The sequence below is a fragment of the Rhinolophus ferrumequinum genome, chromosome 17, assembly GCF_004115265.2.
Source record: "Rhinolophus ferrumequinum isolate MPI-CBG mRhiFer1 chromosome 17, mRhiFer1_v1.p, whole genome shotgun sequence".
Lineage (NCBI taxonomy): Eukaryota > Metazoa > Chordata > Mammalia > Chiroptera > Rhinolophidae > Rhinolophus > Rhinolophus ferrumequinum.
Window position 1 is genome coordinate 7,339,353 of NC_046300.1, and position 25,317 is coordinate 7,364,669.

Here is a 25,317-nt window from a genome sequence, read left to right on the forward strand (position 1 = left end):
ACAAGAGGCTCTTGGCATGTATTGAAAGAATAAATGAAAGGTCTTCATGACTAGGTAAGAAGCACTGACGACTCCTCTTGGCCGGTAGAGCCCTCATTCCAGCTCCTCCACCAGGGACTGGCCAGAGCGGGCGGGCGGCTCAGCGGCGCACGCGCACTGAGGGCCGGCGCTCGGCGGGGGCGCGCACGCCCGCGCCCGCGTGCGTCACAACCCGGGCTCCTGCTCCGCCGTCCCGCCTGCCAGCTCGTCGGTCCCCGCGGCGGCGGCGGCGGCTGCCCAGTGACAGCGGCGGCGGCACCAGGCCGGCGGTAGCTAGGGTAGGATCGTGCGGCCCGGAAACGCACAGCCGGCCGAAGGGCGGCGCGGCGCGAGGAAGGCCTGACCGGGGTCGCGCGTGAGGAGACCTCGCGGGCGCGGGGCGAGAGGCCGGCGTGAGGGAGCGCGGAGGCAGTGGCCGCCGGCGGCCCGGACCCGCCAGCCAGTCCTCGCGGTCGCCGCCGGCATGAGCCACATCCAGATCCCGCGGGGGCTCACGGAGCTGCTGCAGGGCTACACGGTGGAGGTGCTGCGGCAGCAGCCGCCCGACCTCGTCGACTTCGCGGTGGACTATTTCACCCGCCTGCGCGAGGCCCGCGCCCAAGCCTCCAGCCCGCCCGCCACCCCTCCTTCCGGCTGCCAGGGTCTAGAGCCCAGCCCTGGCCTTGTCGCCGACGAGAACGGGGACAGCGAGACCGAGGACGATGAGGACCTGGACGGTAGGCGGCGGGCCGGGCCGAGGTTTGCGGGTGGGGGGACGGAGGGCGCGGGGCAGAGGGTCTTGGAGGGCTAGAGGGGCTGCGAGGGTCCAAGCCAACCACCCCGGGCGGAGACCTTGGAGCGGAGTATGTCGGGGCTCCCCGAGCCGCCGGCGTGAGCCTCGCGTGCGCCTCTTCCTTGAGCTCCTCGGTGCCCCGAGCCTAGGAGCGCACGGAGTGAGTTGTCTAATTCAGCCTCGAAGGAAACGTGCGCTTCTTTGGCCCGCGTGGTGGCGCGGAGCTCGCGTTCGCTTTGCTGGAGGAGCCCTCGCTTCGGCTAGAGACCCTTCGCACGGTTTCGTTCCGAAGATAAGAACATCCCCTGACTCGTGTTGAATAACCAGGACGATAACTGTTTGGAAAATTATTTGGTGAAAAGTTATTGGGAGAAAACTTCAAGCATAGACAAAATTAGAAAAGATGAAATGAACCCCTAGATGCCATCACCCACATGCAACAGTTTAAATGTGTCACAAATGGTTCATCTATAGTAGCTTTTTTTTTCCTTCCCTTTACTGAAGCTTTTTTTTAAAGCAAATCCCAGTAAGGTCATTTTACCCCTGCCTACTTGAGTATGCATTTCTTAAAATATGGACTCTGGGAATATTTATAGTTTGTAATTTGGCTAAAAGAATTGGATCAAATTTGGTGAGGGTAAACAGTAACTGTCTTCTTTAGCATATGGGGTGCAGGAAAGAAAACAAGGAACATTTTCTATGTCTGATTTCAGCAAGGTTGTCAAAAAGCAATTCCATATACCTTGGTTGCTTCAACATAGGCTTTGTCAATTTAACAATAGACTTCTTTACTTTTGAACAGCCAAAATTTAACAAAACAATGAAAACATTTGAGAGATAAAGTTAGAAACTTAGTGTTATTAGACCATACTGAAAAAGAAAAACTAGTTCTGAGTTGAATCCACATTAAGTCATGATGGCAAGGAGTTAATTATCGGTCGTTGCTGTTGTAAGCTTCAGTGTTCTAGACAACTTCCCTGAGTTTATTCATGCAAAGAGTAGAAATTGCTCTTCCATGCTTCCCTTAACTTACTGCACATTAAATTATTGGGGTTTTCACCCTAAACCTGGGAATCAGAAATTGTTATTTCCCAAATCTCTGCGACAGATTTGCTTTGTGGTCTAAGACAAGTTGTCAAACCTGTTTGGTTTCAGATTTACTTATCTTTAAAACGGGGCAGTGACAACAATTTCCCAGGGGTAAATGTGTTTTAAAACGTAGGAATGACTCCTACGTTTGTTTCATTGTCATATCTACAAATCACAAAGCTGTAACGTGCTTTGTGACAGTATTTTTTCTGGTCTTTTGTTTCTTTTTTAAAATTTATTTTTCAATTACAGTTGGCGTACAATATGGGGTAAAGTGATCACCCCATAAGTCTAGTACCCATCTGCCACCATATATATGAATAGTTACCACAATATTACTGACTATATTCTCTGTGCTGTTCTTTATATCCCCGTGACTATTTTTATAACTGGCAATTTGTACTTCTTAATCCCTTTCACCTTTTTCACCCAACCCCCTCCCATCTGGTGAGCATGAACACCAATTGCAACAGTTTTTATTTACACAAAACTTCAGAAATTAGTCCCAGATAAGTAAAATGGAGTTGATAAATTTTGTGTTATGTCTTCATTCTTTGTTATTTTTGATACCTTTTTCAAAATCGAGTGGACCCAGATCTTTGTAACCCTGCGCTTTATTTTTCCAGCATTTAAATGTGTTTTGTTTATAGCTCTTAAGTGGCTGTGCTACATATAATTATAGAAATCAACACAAGGTGAACATCTATTTCCAAATAACAGACTAAAGCATAGCACACAATGAGATACCACTTCACACTCATGAGGATGGCTGTTATGAAAAAAGAGAAAATAGCAAGTGTTGGTGAGGATGTAGAGAAGTTGGAACCCTTACTCATTGCTGGTGGGAATGTAAATTGGTCTGACTGCTATGGAAAACAGTTTGGTGGTTCCTCAAAAAGTTAAACAGAATTACCATATGATCGAGCAATTCCACTGCTATGTATATATACCCACCGGAATTGATAACGGAGTCAAACAGATACTTGTATGCCAGTGTTCACTGCAGCATTATCCACTATAGCCAAAAGGTAGTGTCCTATCAACTGATGGAGGGACGAACTAAATGTGGCCTATGGTACATACAATGTAATACTATTCATTCTTAAAAAGGAATGAAACTCTGATGCATGCTACAACATGGATGAACCTTGAAAACATTATGCTACTCTATTTGCTAGACACTAAATTACAAACATTGTACAATTCCGCTTATATGAGGTACCTAGAATAGGCAAATTCATAGAGACAGAAAATAGAAAGAGGTTGCCAAGGACTGGTGGAGCAGGTAATGGGAGTTATTGTTTAATGAGTATAGAGTTTCTATGAACAGTTTTGATATCAAACAGCACACCAAGTATGAAGTATTTTGATGAGTATTTAACTCTTGGGAAAGCCTAAAGAGTTCAGATTTATTAGTAAGTTACTCTAACCGAATCCTCATAAGAACAGTAAATTAACATTCAGACTTGATTCACTTCTGTAAGTATAAAACATTTATACTTGTGGGTCTCCCAGCATTTTATTTTATTTATTTATTACTTATTTTTTGGTAACAACTTAATGGAGATTGAATTCACATAACATATAATTCACCCATTTAAAGCATATAATCCAGTGGTTTACGTATGCTCACAGATCTGTGCAACCATCACCATAGTCCATTTCAGAACATTTTCATCACCCCAATGAGAAACCCCGTACACTTTAGACATCACTTGCTAACACCCCCATTCCCTTTAGCCATAGGCAACCACTAATCTCTGCTTTCTGTCTCTATAGGTTTGTCTATCACGGATATTTCATGTAACTCAAATAAAACAATATATGGTTTTACGCTCCTGGCTTTTTTCGCTTAACATGATGTTTTCACAGTTCATCAATGTTGTAGCAAAAATTAGTACTTCATTTCTTTTTTATGCTGAGTATTTTCCCCCTGTATGCATACACCACATTTTGTTTATTGATTTTTCAGTTGATGGACATTTAGATGGTTTCCACATTTTTTAAAAAAATTTATTGGGGAATATTGGGGAACAGTGTGTTTCCCCAGGGCACATCAGCTCCAAGTCGTTGTCCTTCAGTCTAGTTGTGGAGGGCACAGCTCAGCTCCATGTCCAGTCGCCGTTTTCAAGCTTGGTTGCAGGGGGCGCAGCCCACCATCCCATGCGGGAATTGAACCGGCAGCCCTGTTGAGAGCTCGTGCTCTAACCAACTGAGCCATCTGGACTCCCCAGTTTCCACTTTTTGACTAGTATGAATAATGCTGCTCTGAACATTCATATGTACAAGTTTTTGTGTAGATACATATTTTCATTTCTCAGGTATATATATACCTAGGAGTAGAATTGTTGGGCCGTGTGGTAAGCTTTTGAGGAGTTGACAGACTGTTCCAAAAATGGCTGCACCATTTTACATTCTAACCAGCAGTGTATTGAGGGCTCTAATTCCTCCACATTCTTGTCAACACTTACATTTTTATTGTAGCCAACCTAGTGGGTGGGAAGTAATACCTCATTGTAGTTCTGCTTTGCAGTTCCCTAATGATGTTGAGCATCTTTTCATGTGTTTGTTGGGCATGTGTGTAGCTTGGAGAAATGTCTAGTCAGGTTTTTTGTCCACTTTTTAATTGGGTTATTTGTTTTTTTATTATTGAGTTGCAAGACTTCTTTATATATTATAAACAAGTTCTTTATCAAATATATGATTTACAAATATTTTCTCTCATTCATTGGGTTGTCTTTTCACATTTTTGATACTGTCTTTTGAAGCACAAAAGTTTTTAATTTCGATGGTGTCCAATGTATTGTTTTCTTTTGTTTGTGCTTTAGGTGTCAAATCCATTGCCAAATCCAAGGCCTTGAAGATTAACCTCTGTGTTTTCTTCTTTGTTTTATAGTTTTAGCTCTTTCCTTTAGGCCATTGGTACATTTTGAATTATTTAATGTGTAAGGTGTGAGATACTTTATCTTTTATGTGTGGATATCTAGTTGTTACAGCATTATTTGTTCTTTTCCCATTTAATTGTCTTGTACTCTTGTTGTAAGTCAATTAACTGTAAATGTGATTTGGAGAGTATTGTTTCTAACTCTCAATTGTATTCCACTGATCTATATATCTATCTGTATGACACTACTATGCTGTCTTGATTACTGTAGATTTATAGTAGTTTTAGAATCAGGGAGTGTGAGTTCTCCAACTTTGTTCTTTTAAAAAATTATTTTGGCTATGTTGGGTCCTTTAACTTTCTATATGAATTTTAGGATTAGCTTGTCAATTTCTGCATCGAATCCAAGTGGGATTTTGCTAGGGATTACATTGAATATGTGGATTAATTTGGAGAGTATTGCCCTTTTAACAGTGTCAAGTCTTCTGATCTATGAATGTGGGATGTTTTTCCATTTATTTAGATCTTTAATTTAGAAATTAAAGAACAATTATACTCTATAGTTTTAGAGTATAGGTTTTGAACTTTTGTTAAATTTGTTAAATTTATTCCTCAGTAATTTATTCCTTTTGATGCTATTGTAAAGGGAATTGTTTTCTTAATTGCATTTTCAGATTGCTCATTACAAGTGTATAGGAATGTAGTTAATTTTTTATATATTGATCTTGTATTTTGCATCCTTACTGAACTTGTTCATTAGTTCGAATAGTTTTTTAGTGGATTCCTGAGGATTTCCCCCCAGCATTTTTTACTGCATGTAGGACTTGGTCCACACTTATTTGGTAATGGCTAATAATATTCCTGCAGTTCACAGGCCTGCATCTCAGCAGGATTTGACACTGTTGAACACCCCCTGTTGAAACTCTCTCCCTGCTGGGCGTCCATGTCATCATTTCCTTGGGTTTCCATCCACCACTTGGCCTCCTTTCTGCCCTTTAAATGCTGGTTGGTGATCCCTGGAATTTAGTTTACTTTTGCTCCCTCAGTGAGCAACTCTCTTCCTGAGCAGTTTTTACTGCCTTGAGTCTGAATCGTCAAAACTGCAGGTCAGAACTTTCTCTGCTAAGACACCTATTGATGCTTATCTTGCCAGCTGGTCATCTTTCGTTCATCTGTCAAACTCAGAATGCCTGAAACCAATGTCATTAGCTTACCTGTCACACAGCTCTGTTTCCTCTAGTTCCTGAAGCAAGAAACCCAGGAGTGAGTCTATCTCTATTTCTGTCTCTGTCCCTATCTCTGTCCCTATCTCATCTCTCTCTCTCTCTTTCTATTGCCTGCCTCTCCCATCTTTTCCTTTCGCATTGTCTCTGCCTTGGGTTTGGCTTTTATTGCTTTACAGTTGGATCCAGCTGAGCTCATCTCTCCTCTACCCTATCCATTCTCTACACGTTCTTTTCCCTTTTTTAAGTTGTGATAAAATATACATAATGTAAACTTTTCCATTTTAACAGTTTTTAAGTGTGCAATTCAGTGGCATTAAGTACATTCACAGTGTTGTGCATCACCTTTTCAGTTAAGTGAACTTTTTTTGAAGTAAAATGCAAAAAGGCGCACAAATCCTAAATGTGCTGCTTGATTGTTTACAAAGTGGACACCCTGTGTATCCCATCAACTAGATTAAGTGGTAAGCGGTTTCTTCATATCATGGGCATACGTTTTACATCTCGTAACCATAAATACAGTTATGCAGTAAGGGTAACTGGCATTTATTAAGCCTTCGTTCTGTACTAGTGTTCAGCAGTTTATTTGTATTATGTCATTCAATCCTTCAAATTCTTTAAGGTAGGAATTGTAATTCTCTCCATTTTACAACTGAGGAAATTGAGGCCTAGAGATTACCCACATCATATAATAGGCAGGGTTTGACTCTAGGCTGGAGTTACTGCCATCATACTATTCATACTACTTCATGCCTGGACTGCCTTTTGTTTTTGTCTTGCCTTATTCTTTATTTTTCACAAAAAAGGCTGTAAGCATGTTACTGAGCAGTGGCTGGCTGCCAGATACCATAGAAGCCAGTACGATGGCACCGGCTTTTGAGAAAAGAAAAGCTTTTATTTGAGAGTTTGGCTGGCAAGGAGACAGGAGGCAAGGTTCGAATCAGCCTCCCCCATCCAGGGCTCAGGGCCGGATCTTAAGGGTTTTCAACAATGGACCCTTCGTGCCTAAAAGGGTTATGGTGACGTCCCACCGTTCTGGTCAGGTCCCAGTCTTTTGGTTCCGTGGCGGGGAGCCGTTCATGGTTCACAAATACTACTTGTGAGTGGTATTCACTAGTGTTACTTCTAAGGCAGAAGATTTGGTTCCGTGTCTTCTAGACACTAGACTTCTAGTGTCTTCTAGACACTAGAAACTGGATAGGACCAGTTTGAGCCGGTTGGTTCTGTGTTTACAGCATTTAAAAATTTCTCTACATAGTTGTCATAAGGAATCTTTTATTGTGGAAGAATATACATAAGCTTTACTGTTTTCCCATTCTAAAGTACTCTTTTCATTTCTCTTGGGTATATACCTAGGAGTGGAATTGCTGGGTCATATGGTAATTCTGTGTTTAACTGTTTTCCACAGTGCACAATTTTACATTCCCAGCAGGAATGTATGAGGGTTCCAGTTTCTCCACATCCTGTCTAACACTTGTTATTGTCTTTTAAAAAAATTTTTTGCAGTGAAAGTCACATAACAAAATTCACCATTTTAAAGTGAACAGGCATTTAGTACATTCACAGTGTTGTACAACAACACTTCTATCCAGCTCTGAGATATTTCCATCACTCCAAAGTACAACCGGTCACCCGTTACGCAGTTTCTCTCTGTTCTCTGCTGTTCTTCCCCCCACCTCCGGCAACCACCAGTCTGGATTCTATCTCTGTGGATTACCTGTTCTGGCAAATGGAATCATACAATATGTGTGACCTTTTGTCTTGCTTCTGTCACTTAGCATAATGCTTTCAAGGTTCATCTGCATTTTAGCATGTATCAGTACTTCATTCTTTTTTATTGCTGAATCGAACTGGCAACGGTATTGTTAAGAGCTCCGCTTTAACCAGCCAAGCCATCCGGCCGCCCCTGCCCCACCCACACTTGTCTTTTTGATGATGAGTGTGGAGTGGTATCTTATTGTGGTTTTGATTCATATTTCCCTAATGACTAATGTTCAACATTTTTTCATGTGCTTGTTGTCCATTTGTATATCATCTTTGGAGAAATGTCTATCCAAGCCCTTTGTCCATTTTTTAATTGGATTATTTGTCTTTTTGTCGTTGAATTGTAAGGGTTCTTTATATGTTTTGGACACTAGTCCCTTACCCGATACATGATTTGCAAATATTTTCTCCCACTTGTATTTTTACATTCTTAAAGCACACAAGTTCTAAATTTTGATAAAGCCCAATTAATCTTATTTTTTCTTTTGTTGCTGTTCTTTGGGTATAAACACCCATCTGCTTTTTCTTTGTCCGTACCCTAGCTCTCCTCTTTTGCTTGGACAACCACAGAAGTTTCTTATCTTAGATGCCTTGCCCGCTCCAATCCATTCTCCACCCAGTAGCCAGAGAGATTTTTTTTAACAGTGGAGATTAGATCACTTCACTCTTCAGTTTAAATCCCCTCATTGCAAGTGGAATCAAATCCACATATCTTCCACAGTCCTGCAAGACTTGGTCCCTGTTTTCTCTCTCCCTTCTCTCTCCAGCCCTACCCCTTCCTCCTGCTAAGCTTGTTTCTACACTTGCCAGGCTCTTTCTCTCCCCAAGTAGTCTGTGATTGCTGTTGGCCATTCCTGAATCCCTCACCCCTGGCTCTGACCAGCTGGCTCCTCTCTTCCTTTAGGCCTCAGCTTCAGGGAAGCTTTTCCTGCCTAGAGTGGGTCCCTCTGTTGTTGGGGCTCAATAGCACCCCAAGTGGTTACTTTAGAGCTCTAGTAATGATTTAAAATTCTCGTTTTTTGTTGTTTTTCTCTCAATAGAACAGAAGCTCTGTGACAATGAGGAGCTTTGTGTCTTGTTCTTTGTTTTATCTCAGTGCTCAGCATTTAGCCTGACCCATAGAGGATACTTCAAAATCTCTTGTTGAGTAAATGAGTGAATGAATGACCGAGGAGCTGATTTTGGAGACTGATACGGCAGAGCACAGCCCAGTGTGGGAGCACAGAGATGAGTGCTAAGGGTCTATGGTTGGTCAGCAGTGTTGGAAGCAATGGAGAGGTCAGGTCAGGCCTGTGATGACGAGGTTGGACTCAGTGGTACTTCTCAGAGACTGAGGCTCCAGTTGGATTGTGTGGTGGAAGAGGTGTATTGTCGGTGGGTGAGGGAGTGTGTGTGTGTGTGTGTGTGTGTGTGTGTCCACCCGCAGAAGATTCAGATGGGGTGGGGAATATTTGTGAAGAAGTGAAGAACTGACTGGGTGGTAGCTGAAAGAGAGGTCGATATGAGGGAATGTTTCTGGTTAAGGTAGAGTCATGTTCATGTGCCAAGGGGAAGGAGCCAGTGGAGAGTAGCAGCTAACGGAGCAAGGTCCTAGAATGGGCGAGTGGTTAGAACGGAGGGAGTAAGTGGGGACGCCTCGTATTCAAAACCTGGAAAGAAAGGTTATTTGTCTTAGCAGTTATTTAAAGGGTAATTTAAGGTTGTACTCTTTTATGCCCTTGATTCAAGGCCTTCTCTTTTACTTACTTAAATCTGATAAATATGAATGTTTAAGCTAAGGGAAAATTATCTCTTTGAAACAAATTATTGATTTTTCTGGCTTATCTGTCTAGTGGCCATGTTGAATGCCATGGATATATGAAAGAGAAACAAATGCATTTCTTTTAAAGGTTTATATAATTTAGACCTTTTTGCGGGGGTTTCTTTTAAAAATATATCAACTATTCCATACAGAATCTTTTATCTAGAAATGAAGGAAAAGGCAGCTTATTGAGACCTCTTTCAAATCTCAAAACTTCAATATGTGAGGAGAGATGAGCTGTTATTTCTGGATGATTTTATTGGTTGGAAATTTTTCATTTGTTGCTCTTATAAACTTCTTAGTTACTTTCTTGAAAAAATGAAAGCAATTAAAAATCAGCATTATGATGAAAAAATATGTGAAGCATTGTAATAATGTAATAGTCACTTGGTTTCTGGAGACAGCCAGATATTTAAAATCAACAGTTAAGTGATTTACTTATCATTGGATTGGTTTTTTGATGGAGATGCTTAATTGAAAATGCAGAAGATTCCTGCTGCTTCTTTTGCTTTGCTTCTGATGTTAAAATATTTTTAATTTATGAAAAAGAATGATGTCCCTCAGTGATCTGCTCACAAACTTTTTATTTCAGCAAAGGACAAACAGCCAAATAGACAGTAAGTATGTGGTACTATGAATCAATCACTGCTTCTCCTGGTCCTAGTTTTTGCTTTGAGAGAGACCTTGTAAATCCTGTGTTCATCACATCATGATTAACACGTCTGTGATTTTGGTGGGGCTCCTGGGGCCTGTCTTCCCTGGGGTGACTCCTCAGCTTCCGGGTGCGAGAATGTGTTAGAGTCGCTGCTCCTGAGGGACCCCGTTCTCCACTGTGCAGCTAAAACATATGCAGTCTTCTCCTTCCTTCCAAGCTTTTACTGCCGGATGGCGGTAAAACTCACAAGCCTCCTGCCCTTTTTGAAAGTGACGATGAGAATGGGTTGTGTGGAAGAAATTATTTTCCAAACACAAGAGAAAAGGTGGGCTCTGTCTGTCTGGTGGCCCTTCCTAAGGAAATATGATTATTAAAAAAAATTAGAGGACACTTATTCACGGAACACAAAAGGTTCACTCTAGTGTTAATACAAAAACGGAGCTTTGCTTATGCATTTTCTATAATCTGCAGGCAGCCTTTGAAATGTTCTCATTTGAAGGACCAAATGCATTTGGGGCCATCAAAGCATAATATGTGGGCAAGGACTGGTTGGGCATATTTGACCATTCTGGAGACTGAAGAGCTTGCTTTCATTGTCTTTGGCACAGAATATCCTTAGTTTACAGCTGTTGAAGGATGAGAGATTTTTTTCAAGATTAAATGTTTACACAGTAAAAATGGATCAAGACTTCTATTCAAATAAAAAGCAACTTGAAGGAAAATAATAGGGGCAATATTTTGCTCATGAAAGAGTCCTTTTGTAATCATGTTAAATGATGGTGCCCCAGGAATGAAAATAAGTACTGGCATAGCTATTTGTTTTTGTCTCTAAAAACATGTGGTCTGCCAGGACTGTTCTCGTATATTGTATTTTCACAATACATATTTCTCATGTAATTTTTCTTGTTTAGTGTAAAATTTAGTGTATGACTCTTTGGAATTAAGAAAAAGGTAGGAGTGTTCAGAGCCTGGTAACTAGAACTTTTAGTTTGTATTATTTCTTTTGCATTTGAGGTTCCATTTAAATGAATCTAAAAATAGATGGCTTGAGTTTTACTCAGTCCCCGCCATGGGAATTTGTCAGCAACAGTTTAAGATGTGCTACCCACAAGATATCATGTGTGAAGGCGGTGACTAATAATGTAGAAATTTGGATAAAGATTTTTTTTGGATAAACTAGTGGCTGGAGAATTATTGTTCAGTTTGCAATGTTATTATTAAGCACTTTTGTTTTTTGAGGCATCCAGTATTTTTAAAGAAAAGTGAAATTATGAGAAGAGGATGTGCTTCATGCTGTATATAGACATTATCCCCTTTTGTGATGTTTTTGATGGCTCTTTGGGAAAGATTATTGAGGCTTTTTTGTTTGGTGAATCCATGAGCATTGGCAGGGCAGGTGATTAGTCTTGCCATTACCATACCAAGTGTCTAATGCTCAACTAATGGGTTGATTTCTTAACTCACAAAAGAGAAGCCACATCTGGTTGGTGATGCTCCAGGGTTTTTTCCTCGGGATTACTAGATAATTCTCGGATTACGGTTAACTTGAATGCACACTAAATTTTTAAAATATTGTATAGTCTAGTAGATCAATATTATCTGAAATGCTAATAAATAAGAATGGGATTTAGTGCCCCTAAAATGAGTGGACATCAGTGGCCTTGGATATCTTTTTTTATGTTTCTCTTTATTTTTGTAAATTAGCTAGGGAGTTTTAACAGTTTATTTTTGTTATACAATAAAGAATGTGCCTGGCCTCTGTCCCAGATTCCTGGCACAGAGCTTCTAAAACTCTTAGAATTTCCTAAGAGATAGGAGTCTTTCTGTTATTCATGAGCACCTTGGATCACATCTGATTTTATGTTAATGAGGTGATTCAGGATGGGGCCTGGTCACCACAGAGCAACCAGGCAATTAGAGGATTGGGGCTTTGCGCTAGTCTGACCTCTGGGGGAAGGAGGGAGGCTGGAGCTTGAATTTACTTACGTGGCCCATGATTCGATCAATCATGCCTATGGAATAAAACCCCAACAAAAACTCTGAACACCAAAGCTCGATGGAGTTTTGACTTCCTGGTTGGTGAACACATTTATGTGCTGGAGAGTGACGTGCCCTGATTCCATGAGGAGAGGGCGTGGAAACTCAGTGCTCAGGACTCCACACCTCATCTATGTACTTCTTCATTTGACTGGTACTGATTTGTACCCATTATAATAAAACTGTAATTGTAAGTGTAGTGCTTTCCAGAGTTTTGTGAGTTCTAGCAAATCAAACCTAAGGAGTTGTGGGAACCTCTGAATTTATAGCCCATTGGTCAGAAATGTGGGAGGCCCAGGGACCCCCAAAGTGCAGCTGGTATTTGAAGCATTGGGGACCATGTCTTAACTGTGGAGTCTGATGCTACTCTGGGTGGTTAGCGTCAGAATTATATTGAAGTACACTGGTTAGTGTGAGGATGGTTTTATATTTCTATTATAATTCTACTTAAATTGGTGGCCAGATGTGAGTTGATGAGAGGATATACACCACCAGAACGGGACATGGCTTTTATTCCTTTCCAGACTGGGTAAAAGAAAATCGTTTATTCAGTCCATTTATATTTAGTGTCTATGTGTGCTAAGGTCTTTACAAGACAAAAAGTGGCAGGAAGGGAACTTTTAATGTGATGTACCAGACACACGAGATTTTTGTGTTCTGATAGAGAAGAAGTGCTCAGCCCTTGGAATGGAGCTGTCTTCTCTGAATCTTGGATGTTGGAGCTGAATTGGTGATAGGTCTTTTAGGCAGTGGGTACTTTAGGAGCAGAGAGATGTCAAACCTACTAGTGTTGTAGGGCAGGGGGTTATGGGTGACAGTGGTTATTTCAGAATAAGTGACTGTGTTTACTGGCTGGATGTATGTGTTAGGGCCTCGCTTTGCAAAGAGTGGGTAAATGAACTACCAGTATCAGAATCACCCTGTCCACTGGTTCCACCTCCCCTCCCAGAAATGATGGTTTTCTTTTCTACCTTTTGTAGGATGGAAAATGTCAATTATTGACAATAGTTAGAAGAATAAGGTAATAAACTTCCATCTACTCAACACCCAACGTCATTAACTCATGGCCAGTGATAGAATGGCAATAGGTTCTGATTTGTAGTGTTAGCCAATTCCCCTTGGGGAGTATTTTCCTGTGTATTTACCATGCCAGTTTCAAACTACCAACACAATTTCACTGAAGAAGGAATTGGGAAAAGATTCTCAAAATCAGTTTTCCTGACCTGGCATGAGCTGGCCCCAGCTCATGAATCGTTTCTAGTCAAACTTCCCTCTTTCCAGATTGTTAAAAAAAATTCCAGAAATAATTTTATTCGTAAGTATTTAAGTTTATATCTCTTATGACAAGTTTTAAAAATATACCCACAAACCTTTTATTACATATAAGATAATTGACAATAATTCCTTAGTATCAAATATTCAATCTGTTCAAACTTCTCCATACATCCTCAAAGATGGCTCATAAATTACATTTGGCTGCTTTGTCTAAGTCTCTTTTAGTCTCTAGGATCTCTCTCTCTCATCCTTTGAAACTTATTTGTAGAAGAAAATTTTTATAGATTTTTTTACAATGTAGAGTTTGCCAATTGCATCCCATGTTTGTATCAGAATTTCTTTGTCTCCTGTTTTTCCTCTAAATTCATACTAGATCTAGAACATTGGTTCTCAAAGTTAGGTTCTAGGATCAGAAGCATTAGCATCAACCTGGGAAATTTGTTAGATTCTTGGCCTTACTCCAGGCCTATTCAACCAGAAACTCTGAGGATGGGTCCCTGCAGTTTGTGTTTTGACTAGTCATCCAGACGATTCTCATGTACCGTGAAGTTGAGAACCATTGCTGTACAGGCTTGTTCAGATTCAGGTTTGTCCCTGCAACTATTTCATAGCTGTTGATGCGTTTTCTATTAGAAGGCACATAATAAAGCTGACTGATCTCTCGTTTATGATGCTGGTGATCATGTTGATATTGCTTAAACTGTATCCATTAATTCACTGGGGTTGCAAATGACGTTCTAATTCTATCATTCCTTCCTCATTCATTAGCTAGAATATTTTGTAAAGAAAAACTTCCCTTTATTAACTCTTAGGTTACCCTGTGGAATAGTTTATTCAGGAAAATCAGGATAAATGCTTGAGTCTTTCCTTTTATTTACCTATGTTCAGAATAATAAGTTGGTTTTCTAACATCTTCCAAAGATGACCAATGAAATCTAAAAAAAAAAAAAAAAAAAAAGTCAATATAAACTCACTGAAGGATTTAACTGTGTCTGACTGTTTTAGTCCATTGCCATTTTGTTCTTACTTGATGCTCATGTTATCCCTTATTTGTGTAGTGGGAACCTCTTCAAGTATCCATCTAATTTGTTATGACATGACCCTTGGAGTCTTTTATACATGCTTTATTTTTGGTAGAAGATTTTCCAGTTTTATTATATCTTTAGCTCCAGACCAGGAATCAGCAATTTCTTCAAGGGGCGCTATTTCCTTTTAGGCAAAAATAGTGGAGACCACAATCTGGATGGCAGGGGTGCTCATTGCTCCTGGGGTTAGTCATATTTCCAGTTAAATTCAGGACGAGAGCATTTTTACTACTTAATGTATATCCTTTCTCTAATGCCAGAAAATCCCAGCATTCAATAACATAATTTCTCATTTTCTTCATCCCAAAATGCATACCTAACAGTCTCAGAATCATAAGAGTAATGGTATTTCATTCTTTTTAAAAATTTTTATAAGAGTTTATTTGAGCCAAAACTAAATACATATGCTGAGAAGCAAGATCTCAAATGCTCCCTAACAGTATGATTTCTGAAAACTAAGATTTTCTTGAGTTCTTGTTATTTTTGGGATATCATCCCACTAGGATGTCCAATCAAGTCACTTAAAATAGTTCTTTGTGTGCTTCTCCTCCCAATTCAGTAGACAGATAGTTTGTTTTATATTTGGGGGATTGTTTTTCAGGTTTAATTTTATAACTATGTAAAATATTTACGTGATTTCAAAGTCAGAGAAGTCTGACTTCTCCCCTTGTCTCTTCCACTTGATTTCCTCCCTCCCCTGTAGCAATGATTTTCAGCCTTGGAAGCTTTTGAAAAATACTGATGCTCAAACCCTGCATCCAAGAAATTGATTCATAATTTGGGAGGGGAATGGAGGAGAGTGAAATCCAAGCATCAGTATTTTTTACAAGTTTCCAGGTGATTCTCATGGATAGCCGAAGTTAAGAACTGACATTTAACTTTTTTTAAATGATGTACCGTTTTGTTTAAAAAATACACACACATTCACACACACACAAATGAGATACATCTATTTCGATTCCTTCTTCTCGTTCATAAAACACAGGGCAGTGTACTGTATAACACTCTTCACTGAAGGTGACCTGGAGAGCAGCTGTGATACATTGTGCATTTAACATACCCCCAGGTTATCTTGCCACCTGCTGAATGTGATAGATGTTATAGGACTTAAAAAAAAGCTACAACTGAGTAATTTTTCTTCTAAAATATATTTCTTAAATATAAAAGTATGAAATTCTAAACACATATAAATCTAAAAGTTAAGAATTCTGGGGTATCATGGGCACACACGTGACTTGGGGTCTGCATGTTACTGCATGACTCACATTTACTAACCAGCATGATGTGTGATTTCCATTTAGTTACTAGTCTGTGACATGTGTCTTGTGTTCTAAATGTAACATGAAATTTTGTTTGTAAGAAAATGAAAATAGCTTAATTTTTCTAATCTTTTTTAAAATTTGATTATAAAGTTCAATTTTTTTTGTTTTGCATCAATTACTGAGGTCCTTTTTCTCTCTGTTCTAATTCAAGCACTCAATAGATGTTGTGAGTGCCAACTGGTGTTCTATCAATTTTAAAATGATTCTGTGGCCACACAAGTTTGTGAAATGCTGTGGGTTGGAGACCCATTGAAAAGCTTTATAAAGGGCAGGGACAGCATCGTGTTTGCACCCTTGGCAAGCAGGGTGGAGAGCTGGGCTGAAGCAGGGTGCAGTGGGTGCTGTGAGGCCCCCTTGTAACGACACCAATGAGTGATGATTAGGACCAGAGCTGACCAAGTGAAAGAGTTAGTGTTAGGAGCTAGCAGGAATGTTATGAAAAAGCACTGTTTCTCTTGAGTTGAGTCACCATTTCGAAGGTTTGTTTTTCTGTTTTGCTTTTTTCAGGTCCGGAAAGTAACTGCTTTAAATACAGCCATATATGATCAGTCCCTTGATGACTGACTCATGTCAATTAAATTCACTAGAAACTGTCTTATACAGGAATCAGGTAGACCTGAGTTTATATCCTTGCTCTGTCATAGCACCAACCTTCAATATTTTCATTCTTAAAAGGGGGATTCTTGATACTTCTCAAGGGTGGTGAAAATTAAAAATACTTGTAGTGTATGACTTATAGCTTCTATAGTGTCTGGTGTGATAACTATAATCGGTTGGGAAATCTTTTCTATTCATCTTAGAATTCATATCCCTGAAATACAGTGAACCTGACTGTATTAATGTCCTCAGTTTGGAATATGCCAGTGAAGGACCTCACATGGCTTAGCTTGAGTCAGGTTCCCATTCTGGAGCATGTTATCTGGGACAGTGGGAACACTGATTTTCCAGCTTGGATGCCCAGCTGGGCCAGCTTGGATCATGGGCCCCATCCTATGGCCAAATTGGAAGTGGGTTGGGCAGGGGCAGGGTTGGGAGTGAAGCCCAACAAAAACTTCAAGTTTGGACAAAGACTTCAAGTTTGAAAGAGGCCACTCTTTTTTTTTTTTTTTTTAAATTGGGGAATATTGGGGAACTGTGTTTTTCCAGGGCCTATCAGCTCCAAGTCAAGTAGCTGTCCTTCAATCTAGCTGGGGAGGGCACAGCTCAGCTCCAAGTCCAGTTGCCATTTTTTTTTTTTTTTTTTTTTTAAACTTTTTTTTTTTTTTAACTTTATTTTAATTTAATTTTTTTTTTTTATTGGGGAAGGGGAATAGGACTTTATTGGGGGAACAGTGTATCAATCTTAGTTGTGGAGGGTGCCGTTTAGCTTCAAGTTGTTGTCCTTTCAGTCTTAATTGTGGAGGGCGCAGCTCAGCTCTGGGTCTAGTTTCAGGGGGCGCAGCCCACCATCCCGTGCGGGAGTCGAACCAGCAACCTTGTGGTTGAGAGCCCACTGGCCCATGTGGGAATCGAACCGGCAGCCTTCAGAGTTAGGAGCACAGAGCTCTAACCGCCTGAGCCACCGGGCCGGCCCGCCATTTTCAATCTTAGTTGCAAGAGGCACGACCCACCATCCCATGGGGCAATTGAACTGGCAACCCTGTTGTTCAGAGCTCACGTCTAACCAACTGAGCCATCCAGCTGTCCCTTCCCCTGGAGGAGGCCACTCTTAAAGGATAAGTCCAGTTACCTAGCTCGAAGGAGGAAGGGGTACGGAGTGGTGCCATGGGAAGGGTGGCTGAACACTGTCGCAGGCTTCAGCCTTCCCTCTGTGTTCCTGCTTTAGCTGGGCAGATGTTCACTCTGTTGGGCGCTGGGATACAGAGGACAGGTGTGTTCCTGCCTGCGAAATCCACCAGCTTATCATCTGGTGGGGGCGGCAGCAAGCAAACAAGCAACATGATGTGATGATTTCCTCCACAGGAGAAAGCTCTGGAACTCTAATATTAGGTTAAGTTCTGAAGCTAGAATGTACACCTGTCTTATGACTTCACATCTTATGACTCACACTTGCCTTGTTCTCCAGTCTTGTCAAATATTAAGAATGAATGACTTACATTGTAGAACGACAGTTCAACTAAAGGTTGGTAGTACAGCTTTTGTCATTTGAAAATATGACAGATATTCCTTGTGCAAAGAATATTATTCGTTTAGATCTTTGGCTTTCAGTTTTCTGAGGCTGATTTCTGTTGGAAAGTATGCCTTGCATGTGGATAAATGTGGAAGTGCCCCACCTGTATGACTGGCATGAGAAGGAATATAAAGAAGCCTGATTTGCCTTTTCACACCTTTGCATCAGTGCAGAGGGCAGCTGAGATAGCAGAGTCTGTTCGGTGGTACCTCTTCGCTGCAATTAATAATGTTTATGAACTAATGAGAATGGAAAATGACTCCCCCTTCTTCTAAATTGCAGCATTTATGTATATGGAGGACTAAGAATCTTCCAGTTTCTAAGTAGCATAGCACCTCTAAATGCTAGTGCTTTCAAAAGAAACAAAAATCTTAAATGTGGCTGGCCCGGTGGCTCAGGTGATTGGAGCACCTTGCTCCTAACGCCGAGATCACTGGTTCCATTCCCACATGGGCCAGTGAGCTGCTCCTTCTACAACTAAGATTGTGAACAACGGCTCTCCGTGGAGCTGGGCTGCCGTGAGCTGCCGTGAGCAGTCGGCGACTGAGGGGAGCGCAAGGCTCCTAACACCAGCATGGGCCAGTGAGCTGTGTCCTACACAACTAGACTGAGAAACTGGCTTGAACTGGAGTGGGGGGGGGGCGGAAGAAGGGGGGAAAATCTTAAATGGTATATATATTCATAATTAAATGTTTACAAAACACAAAGCTTGAAATTAGAAAATAAAACGGATGACTCCCTCTGAGTTCACGAACCGCACTTCCCTTTCAAGTGTGTACTTTCCTTTCAATAAACTTCCTGTGCTTTTCCGGCATCTGTCTTGCTCTTGAATTCTTTCTCGTGTGAAGACAAGGACCTGGTCACTGCTGCTCCAGGTGGAGTCCGCTCTTGGCCATCCCTGTGAGCTTCCAGTGACAAGATGAAGCACAGAAAATTGAATCAAAATTAATTTTACGTAAATGATCCGATTCTTGTCTAGACTTTATTTTTCAAAAAAAAAAAAAAAACTAAAATGGACCGGGTGTTTCCTAATATAGACTACTAGAGAGCTATCCCAATTTCAAGGCTGAGGAAGCGCAACTACTATGATTTTCTGTTATCAATTTATAGCAATGATTCTTCACTCTGGTGCACATCAGACTTACGGAACTTTATGGAAATATAAATGGAACACGGCATTGCAGAGTTTAAAATCAGCAAAAAGGCCAAACTTAAATCAAGATTCAAAATGTACCTTTCTTAAAAGAAACTGGAAACCAAAATCCAGTTCACCTTCTGGGTGCAGAGAAAGGATTGTAAAGTCAGTTGAATACCTACCCTACTCAGTGACTCTTCACTGTTAACATTGTTGATAACTTCCCTACATTATCTTATCCGGCTTTACTTAGAACCTTTAACATGGCTCATAGCAGCTGCCTAAATCGCATAAATCTTTGTGGAGATTGCAGGCGGTTATATTAATCTCAAGGGAGACTTCTGTGAATCCCAAATCTCTGCTCAAATGGACTTTTGTCTTCTATATCCAGAAGTCGGAAACTCTTCTTTTCCAGTCAGAATTAATTTTCCCCCTTCCTTGTCTCTTCTCTTTAGTTCTTTGTGCTTTAATATGTACCATGTTTCCCCGAAAATAAGACCTAGCCGGACTCTAATCAGCCCTAATGCATCTTTTGGAGCAAAAATTAATATAATACCCGGTCTTATTTTACTGTAATATAAAACCGGGTATAATATAATGCAATATAATATAATATAATATATAATACTGGGTCTTATATTAATTTTTGCTCCAAAAGACACATTAGAGTTGATTGTTCTGCTAGGTCTTACTTTTGGGGAAACACGGTATAGAGTGTTATGTCCAATTTGATTACTCTGACTAACACAAGATTAGACAAGTTTTTGCTGTCTGTAGAAGACAACTATGTTTACAAGTTCTTAGAGTTTAAAAACAAGCGTATTTCAGAGTTAAATTTTAAGTTTAACTAGAACATAAGGCTTTAAGTAGAGTAGTAAAACCTTTTTGTTTTACAGCTGCCTGTCTCCCCAAATGAATAAAGGGTATGGTGAATTTTTTTCCCCATTAACATAGTTCAGAACCTATTGGGTCTTTGCCTTATTATATTATAGGATGTTTTTATTTATTGTTTGTCACCACAATTATAAACTGCATGAGGACAGATGGTTTTGCTCTCTAATCCCAGTGACTATCATATAGGTAGGAGTTCAGTAAACATTTATTGAATGAAAAAGTTACATATTTTTTCTGCTCTTTGCTCTGCTTCATTTCCTCCCCATTCTCCTTATATTTAATACTGCCATGAGTCATGGCTGAGGACTTTAATAGTTTATTTTTAAGAACTTTATTGAGGTGTAATTTATAATATCATAAAATTCACCCATTTTAAGTGTACAATTCAGTTATTTTTAGTAAATTTACAGAGTTGTGCAGCTATCAGCACAATTTTTTTTTAAATTGAAGTTTATTGGGGTGACAATTGTTAGTAAAGTTATATAGATTTCAGATGTACAATTCTGTATTACATCATCTATAAATCACATTGTGTGCTCACCACCAAGTCAGTTCTCTTTCCATCACCATATATTAGACCCCGTTTACCCTCTTCTAGAGCCCCCCGCGCCCCTTACCCTCTGGTGACCCCTAAACTGTCTATGAATTTTTGTTTCTTCATTTGTTTGTCTTGTTCTTTTGTTGTTTTTGGTTTATATACCACATATCAGTGAAATCATATGGTTCTCTGCTTTTTCTGTCTGACTTATTTCGCTCAGCATTATAATCTCAAGATCCATCCATGTTGTCACAAATGGTCTTATTTCATCTTTTCTTACCGCCAAATAGTATTCCATTGTGTATATGTACCACTTCTTTATCCATTCATCTATCGAAGGACACTTTGGTTTCCATGTCTTGGCCACCGTGAGTAATGCTGCAGTGAACATTGGAGCACATACGTCTTTATGGATAAATGTATCACCACAATTTTAGAACGTTTCATTACCCACAAAAGATCCCTTGTGCCCCGTTGCAGTCCCTGCTTCTACCCCAGTCCTAGGCAATCTCTAATCTACTTCCTGTCTCTCTAGTTTTGCCTGTTTTGGGCATTTCACATAAATAGAATCATATAATATGTGGTCATTTGAGCCTGGCTTCTTTCACTTACCATAATTTTTTAAATTGAGATGAAATTCACATAACATACAATTAACAGTTTTAAAATGTACAATTCATTTAGCATTTAGTGCATTCACAGTGTTGTACAACCACCATGTCTCTGGTTTCAAAAATTTTCCATCATTTCAAAGGAACACCCTGTATCCAATAAATAAATAATTCATATTCAGAATATGAATCATACAGTATTTGAGCTTTTGTGTCTGGCTTCTTTAACATTTTTTCGAGGTTCATCCAAGTTGTATCATGTGTCAGTACTTCATTCCTTTTTATGACTGAATAATATTTTACTACATGGATATATTGTAATTTGTTTATCTGTTCATCCATTGATGGACATTTGGGCTGTTTCCAGATTTGGCTATTGTGAATAGTGCAGCTATGAACATTAATGAACAAGTATCTATTTGAGTCCCTGTTTTCAGTTCTTCTGAGTATATACCGTGTTTCCCCGAAAATAAGACCTACCCCAAATATAAGCCCCAGTTAAGATTGTCAGCTAGAGGGAAACATTTAGTACATTATGACGGTGTTCCAGAAGAAGATGACAGGACTCTATTTGAATAAATGTAGATTGTTGCACATGAAAAAATAAGACATCCCCTGAAAATACGCCCTAATGTGTCTTTTGGAGCAAAAATTAATATAAGACCCAATCTTATTTTCGGGGAGACATGGTACTTAGTAGGAGTGGAATTGCTGGGCCATTTGGTAATTCTCTCTACTTTTTATTTTTTATTTTATTGGGGAATATTGGGGAACAGTGTGTTTCTCGAGGGCCCATCAGCTCCAAGTCGTCCTTCGATCTAGTTGTGGAGGGCGCAGCTCAGCTCCAAGTCCAGGAGCTGCCCTCAATCTTTAGTTGCAGGAGGCGCAGCCCATCATCCCATGTGGGAATTGAACCAGCAACCTTGTTGTTGAGAGCTCGCGCTCTAACCAGCTGAGCCATCCGGCCCCCCTCTCCCCTCCAGCCCCGGCAGCTCAGCGGTAGCTCGTTGTCTTCAATCTAGTTGTGGAGGGGGCGGCTCACTGGCCCATGTGGGAATCGAACCGGCAGCCCTGTTGCTCCAAGCTCACACTCTAACCTACTGAGCCATCTGGCCGCCCCTCTCTCTATACCTTTTTGAGGAGCCACCAAATGATTTGCCACAGCAACCATACCACTTCACATTTCCACCAGGAGTGTTCAAGGGTTCCTATTTCTCTCCTTGCCGACATTCATTTTCCTTCTTTTTAGATTGATGCTGTGTTCGTGGGTATGGAATGATATATCATTGAGGTTTGATTTTCATTTTCTTAATGACCAATGATGACATCTTTTCATGTGCTTGTTTGCTGTTCATATGTATTCTTTGGAGATATATCTATTCAAGTCCTTTGCTCATTTTTTAATTGGATAATTTGTCGTTTTGTTGTTGAGTTATAAGATACATACTGAAGATCTGTCATGTGCCAAGCATTAGTAATACACTGATAAGCAAAAACAGATTCAGTTCTTTTCCTTGGGAAGATCTCAGTCCTGTGGGGGGAAACCAGCATTAACCAAATGACCACTTAGATCATTCTAGCATTGCACCTGTGGCATCACTGCTTGGAAGGAAAGGTACGTACTTGGTTTTCTCAGAGACTGTAATAGGGATTTGACCTCATTAGGCGTGTCAAGTAAGGCTTTCCTGAAGCGGTAACCCGGAGAGAGGTGGACACTATCTTAATTCCAACATTTGAAATAGGAGTTAATGAAGCAAAGTAGTGGGGAAAGCATTCTCGGAGGACACCTGGAAGTGAGAGGGAACTTGGGGGGAGAGAACTTGGCGAGAAGGCCAGTGTGGCAGCCAGGAATATTTTCAGAGTATTTTGGAATGGTGGGAGAGAGGGAAATAGATGCAGAGAGCAGATGACCATTATACTGAGAATGGCATGTACAATCATCTGATTCTGTTGGGCTTCAGGTTTATAAGGTGGGTCTTAAAAATCACCTGTGTCTGAGGTTTTGCTCTGGAGTTCTAAATAGATTAGCACACTAACCATCAAGGAATGGAAAGGTAATGGTAGCAGAACATAAGTTATGAACCAATGGAACAACTACTGATTTTTATTATGGTGAGTTATATTTACTTGTGAGGTGATGGTTTTTGTCACATCTCATCCTACTGGATATATAATACATTTTTCAAGGCAAATGAATATGTCCAGGATAAGCCTTTATTTAACCAGTGATAATGAATGTGCCCATGTAGATGTCTTTACTAATAGATTAACAAAAATTTTGCCTTTATTCTTTCTGGTTAAAGCAACTTCCTGTTTATTATCAGTTATTATAACAGATTCTTACTTCATTGAAGAACAAAGATCCAAAGCCAGCAAGAGTACAATGATTGTGAAGTCTAGACTGGTTTGCTGATTACAGACTTGAGAATTGTTTTTCTTTTTCCTAGTGCAACTAAAGGACTGCACTTTTAATTTTATTTAAATTTTACCTAATTTAAAATTGATTTAAATCGCCTTATATGACTATTGGCTATCATATTGCATAGCACAACTTCTACAATTTTTGTTCTAATGTTAGATTTAAAGTGAAATTAGTGGGAGAAGATTACCCAGCAGCAGTTTGGAGGATATTGTGGCTGAAAGGACAGTTCCAGAGCAAAGTAAACTCAGGAATACCTCTTTTAGGAGCACATGAAAGAAACCTCATTGAGACCAGCCTCTGTATATAAGACAGTGTAGTATATTCATATACATGGACATGTATAAAAAAGTCAGCGTGTTGGTTCAGGTGTGAGGAGCTAAAGGAAAAAGCATTCAATAAAAATGTTAACAGCTGTTTTTAAATTGCTTTTAAAAGTTACAGATTATACTTAAGCAAAAAAGAATATAAAAAATATGGCATGCAGATCAGCAGTTTTGACATGGATATATAACTTTCTGGACTTTTTTCTCTGCCTGCCTGCCTTTCATTCATTTATTCTCATTCTCTCTCTCTCTGTATGTGTGTGTATTTTACAAAGGTAATCATATTGTATATTCCGATTTTTAATCTGAGTTTTGTATTTATAGTATATCCTGAATATTTTTAATATCTTTTAAATATTTTCTCCATTTTAGTACAGTATTTAATATCTACTTAAAATCTACAGACTATTTCGTCATATAAATGATGTACAATTTACTGGAAGTCAGCTGTTACTGGACTCAGGCTGCTGAACACTGGCATCCCTGCATACATCTTAATACACATTTACAGTCATTTCCTTGACGAAATCCTAGAAGTAGGTTTGTATGGTTAAATTCTTGCACATATTTCTATATGCCCTATTTAAATGATTGTGAAGTCCAGACTGACTTATGGATTATGAACTTGAGAATTGTTTTTCACCATCAGGTCACAGGGGCAGAGATGATTTTTTTAAGATGATCATGAATGAAATTCTGTTAGCTCTTCAAAAATAAGGATTTTTAGCAGTAATAAATAAAACAGTTTACATCAGCCATTAGAAATGCAAATCAAAACCATGAGATATACTTTACACCCACTTGTTACAATAAAAAAGACAGCAACAAGTGGTGGCCAGGAGTCAGAAAAATTGGAACCCTCATACACTGCTGAAAAACAGTCTGGCAGTTCTTCAAAAGGTTAAACATAGAGTATGACCCAGAAATTCCACTCTGAGGTATATACGCAAGAGAAGTGAAAACATATCCACAAAACAGGCATGTTCATGTTCATAGTAGCATTATTTTTAATAGCGAAAAAGTGGAAACAACCCAGATGTCCACCAGCTGATGAATGGATACACAAAATGTGTTTTAGCCACATAATGGAATATTATTTGACAACAAAAAGAAATGAAGTACTGATACATGCTACAAAAGGCCAGCTATTATATTTCATTTATATGAAATGTCCAAAATAGGTAAATCTATAGAGACTGACAGCAAATTAGTGGTCGCCTAGGCCTAAGGGGGTTGGGGAAATGAGTGAGTGCTGATGGGTAAGGGGTTTCTTTTTGA

General features: G+C 39.8%; 1 protein-coding gene across 1 annotated transcript in view; it reads left to right on the forward strand.

The window, feature by feature from the left end:
- Positions 1-204: 204 nt before the first annotated feature.
- PRKAR2A (protein kinase cAMP-dependent type II regulatory subunit alpha) overlaps positions 205-25,317 on the forward strand; it is a 76,341-nt gene continuing 51,228 nt past the window's right edge. The window contains exon 1 of the mRNA XM_033132502.1: positions 205-755. Within this exon, the coding sequence (XP_032988393.1) occupies positions 503-755 (253 nt within the window). The 5' untranslated portion in view covers positions 205-502. The remainder of the gene's footprint in view (positions 756-25,317) is intronic.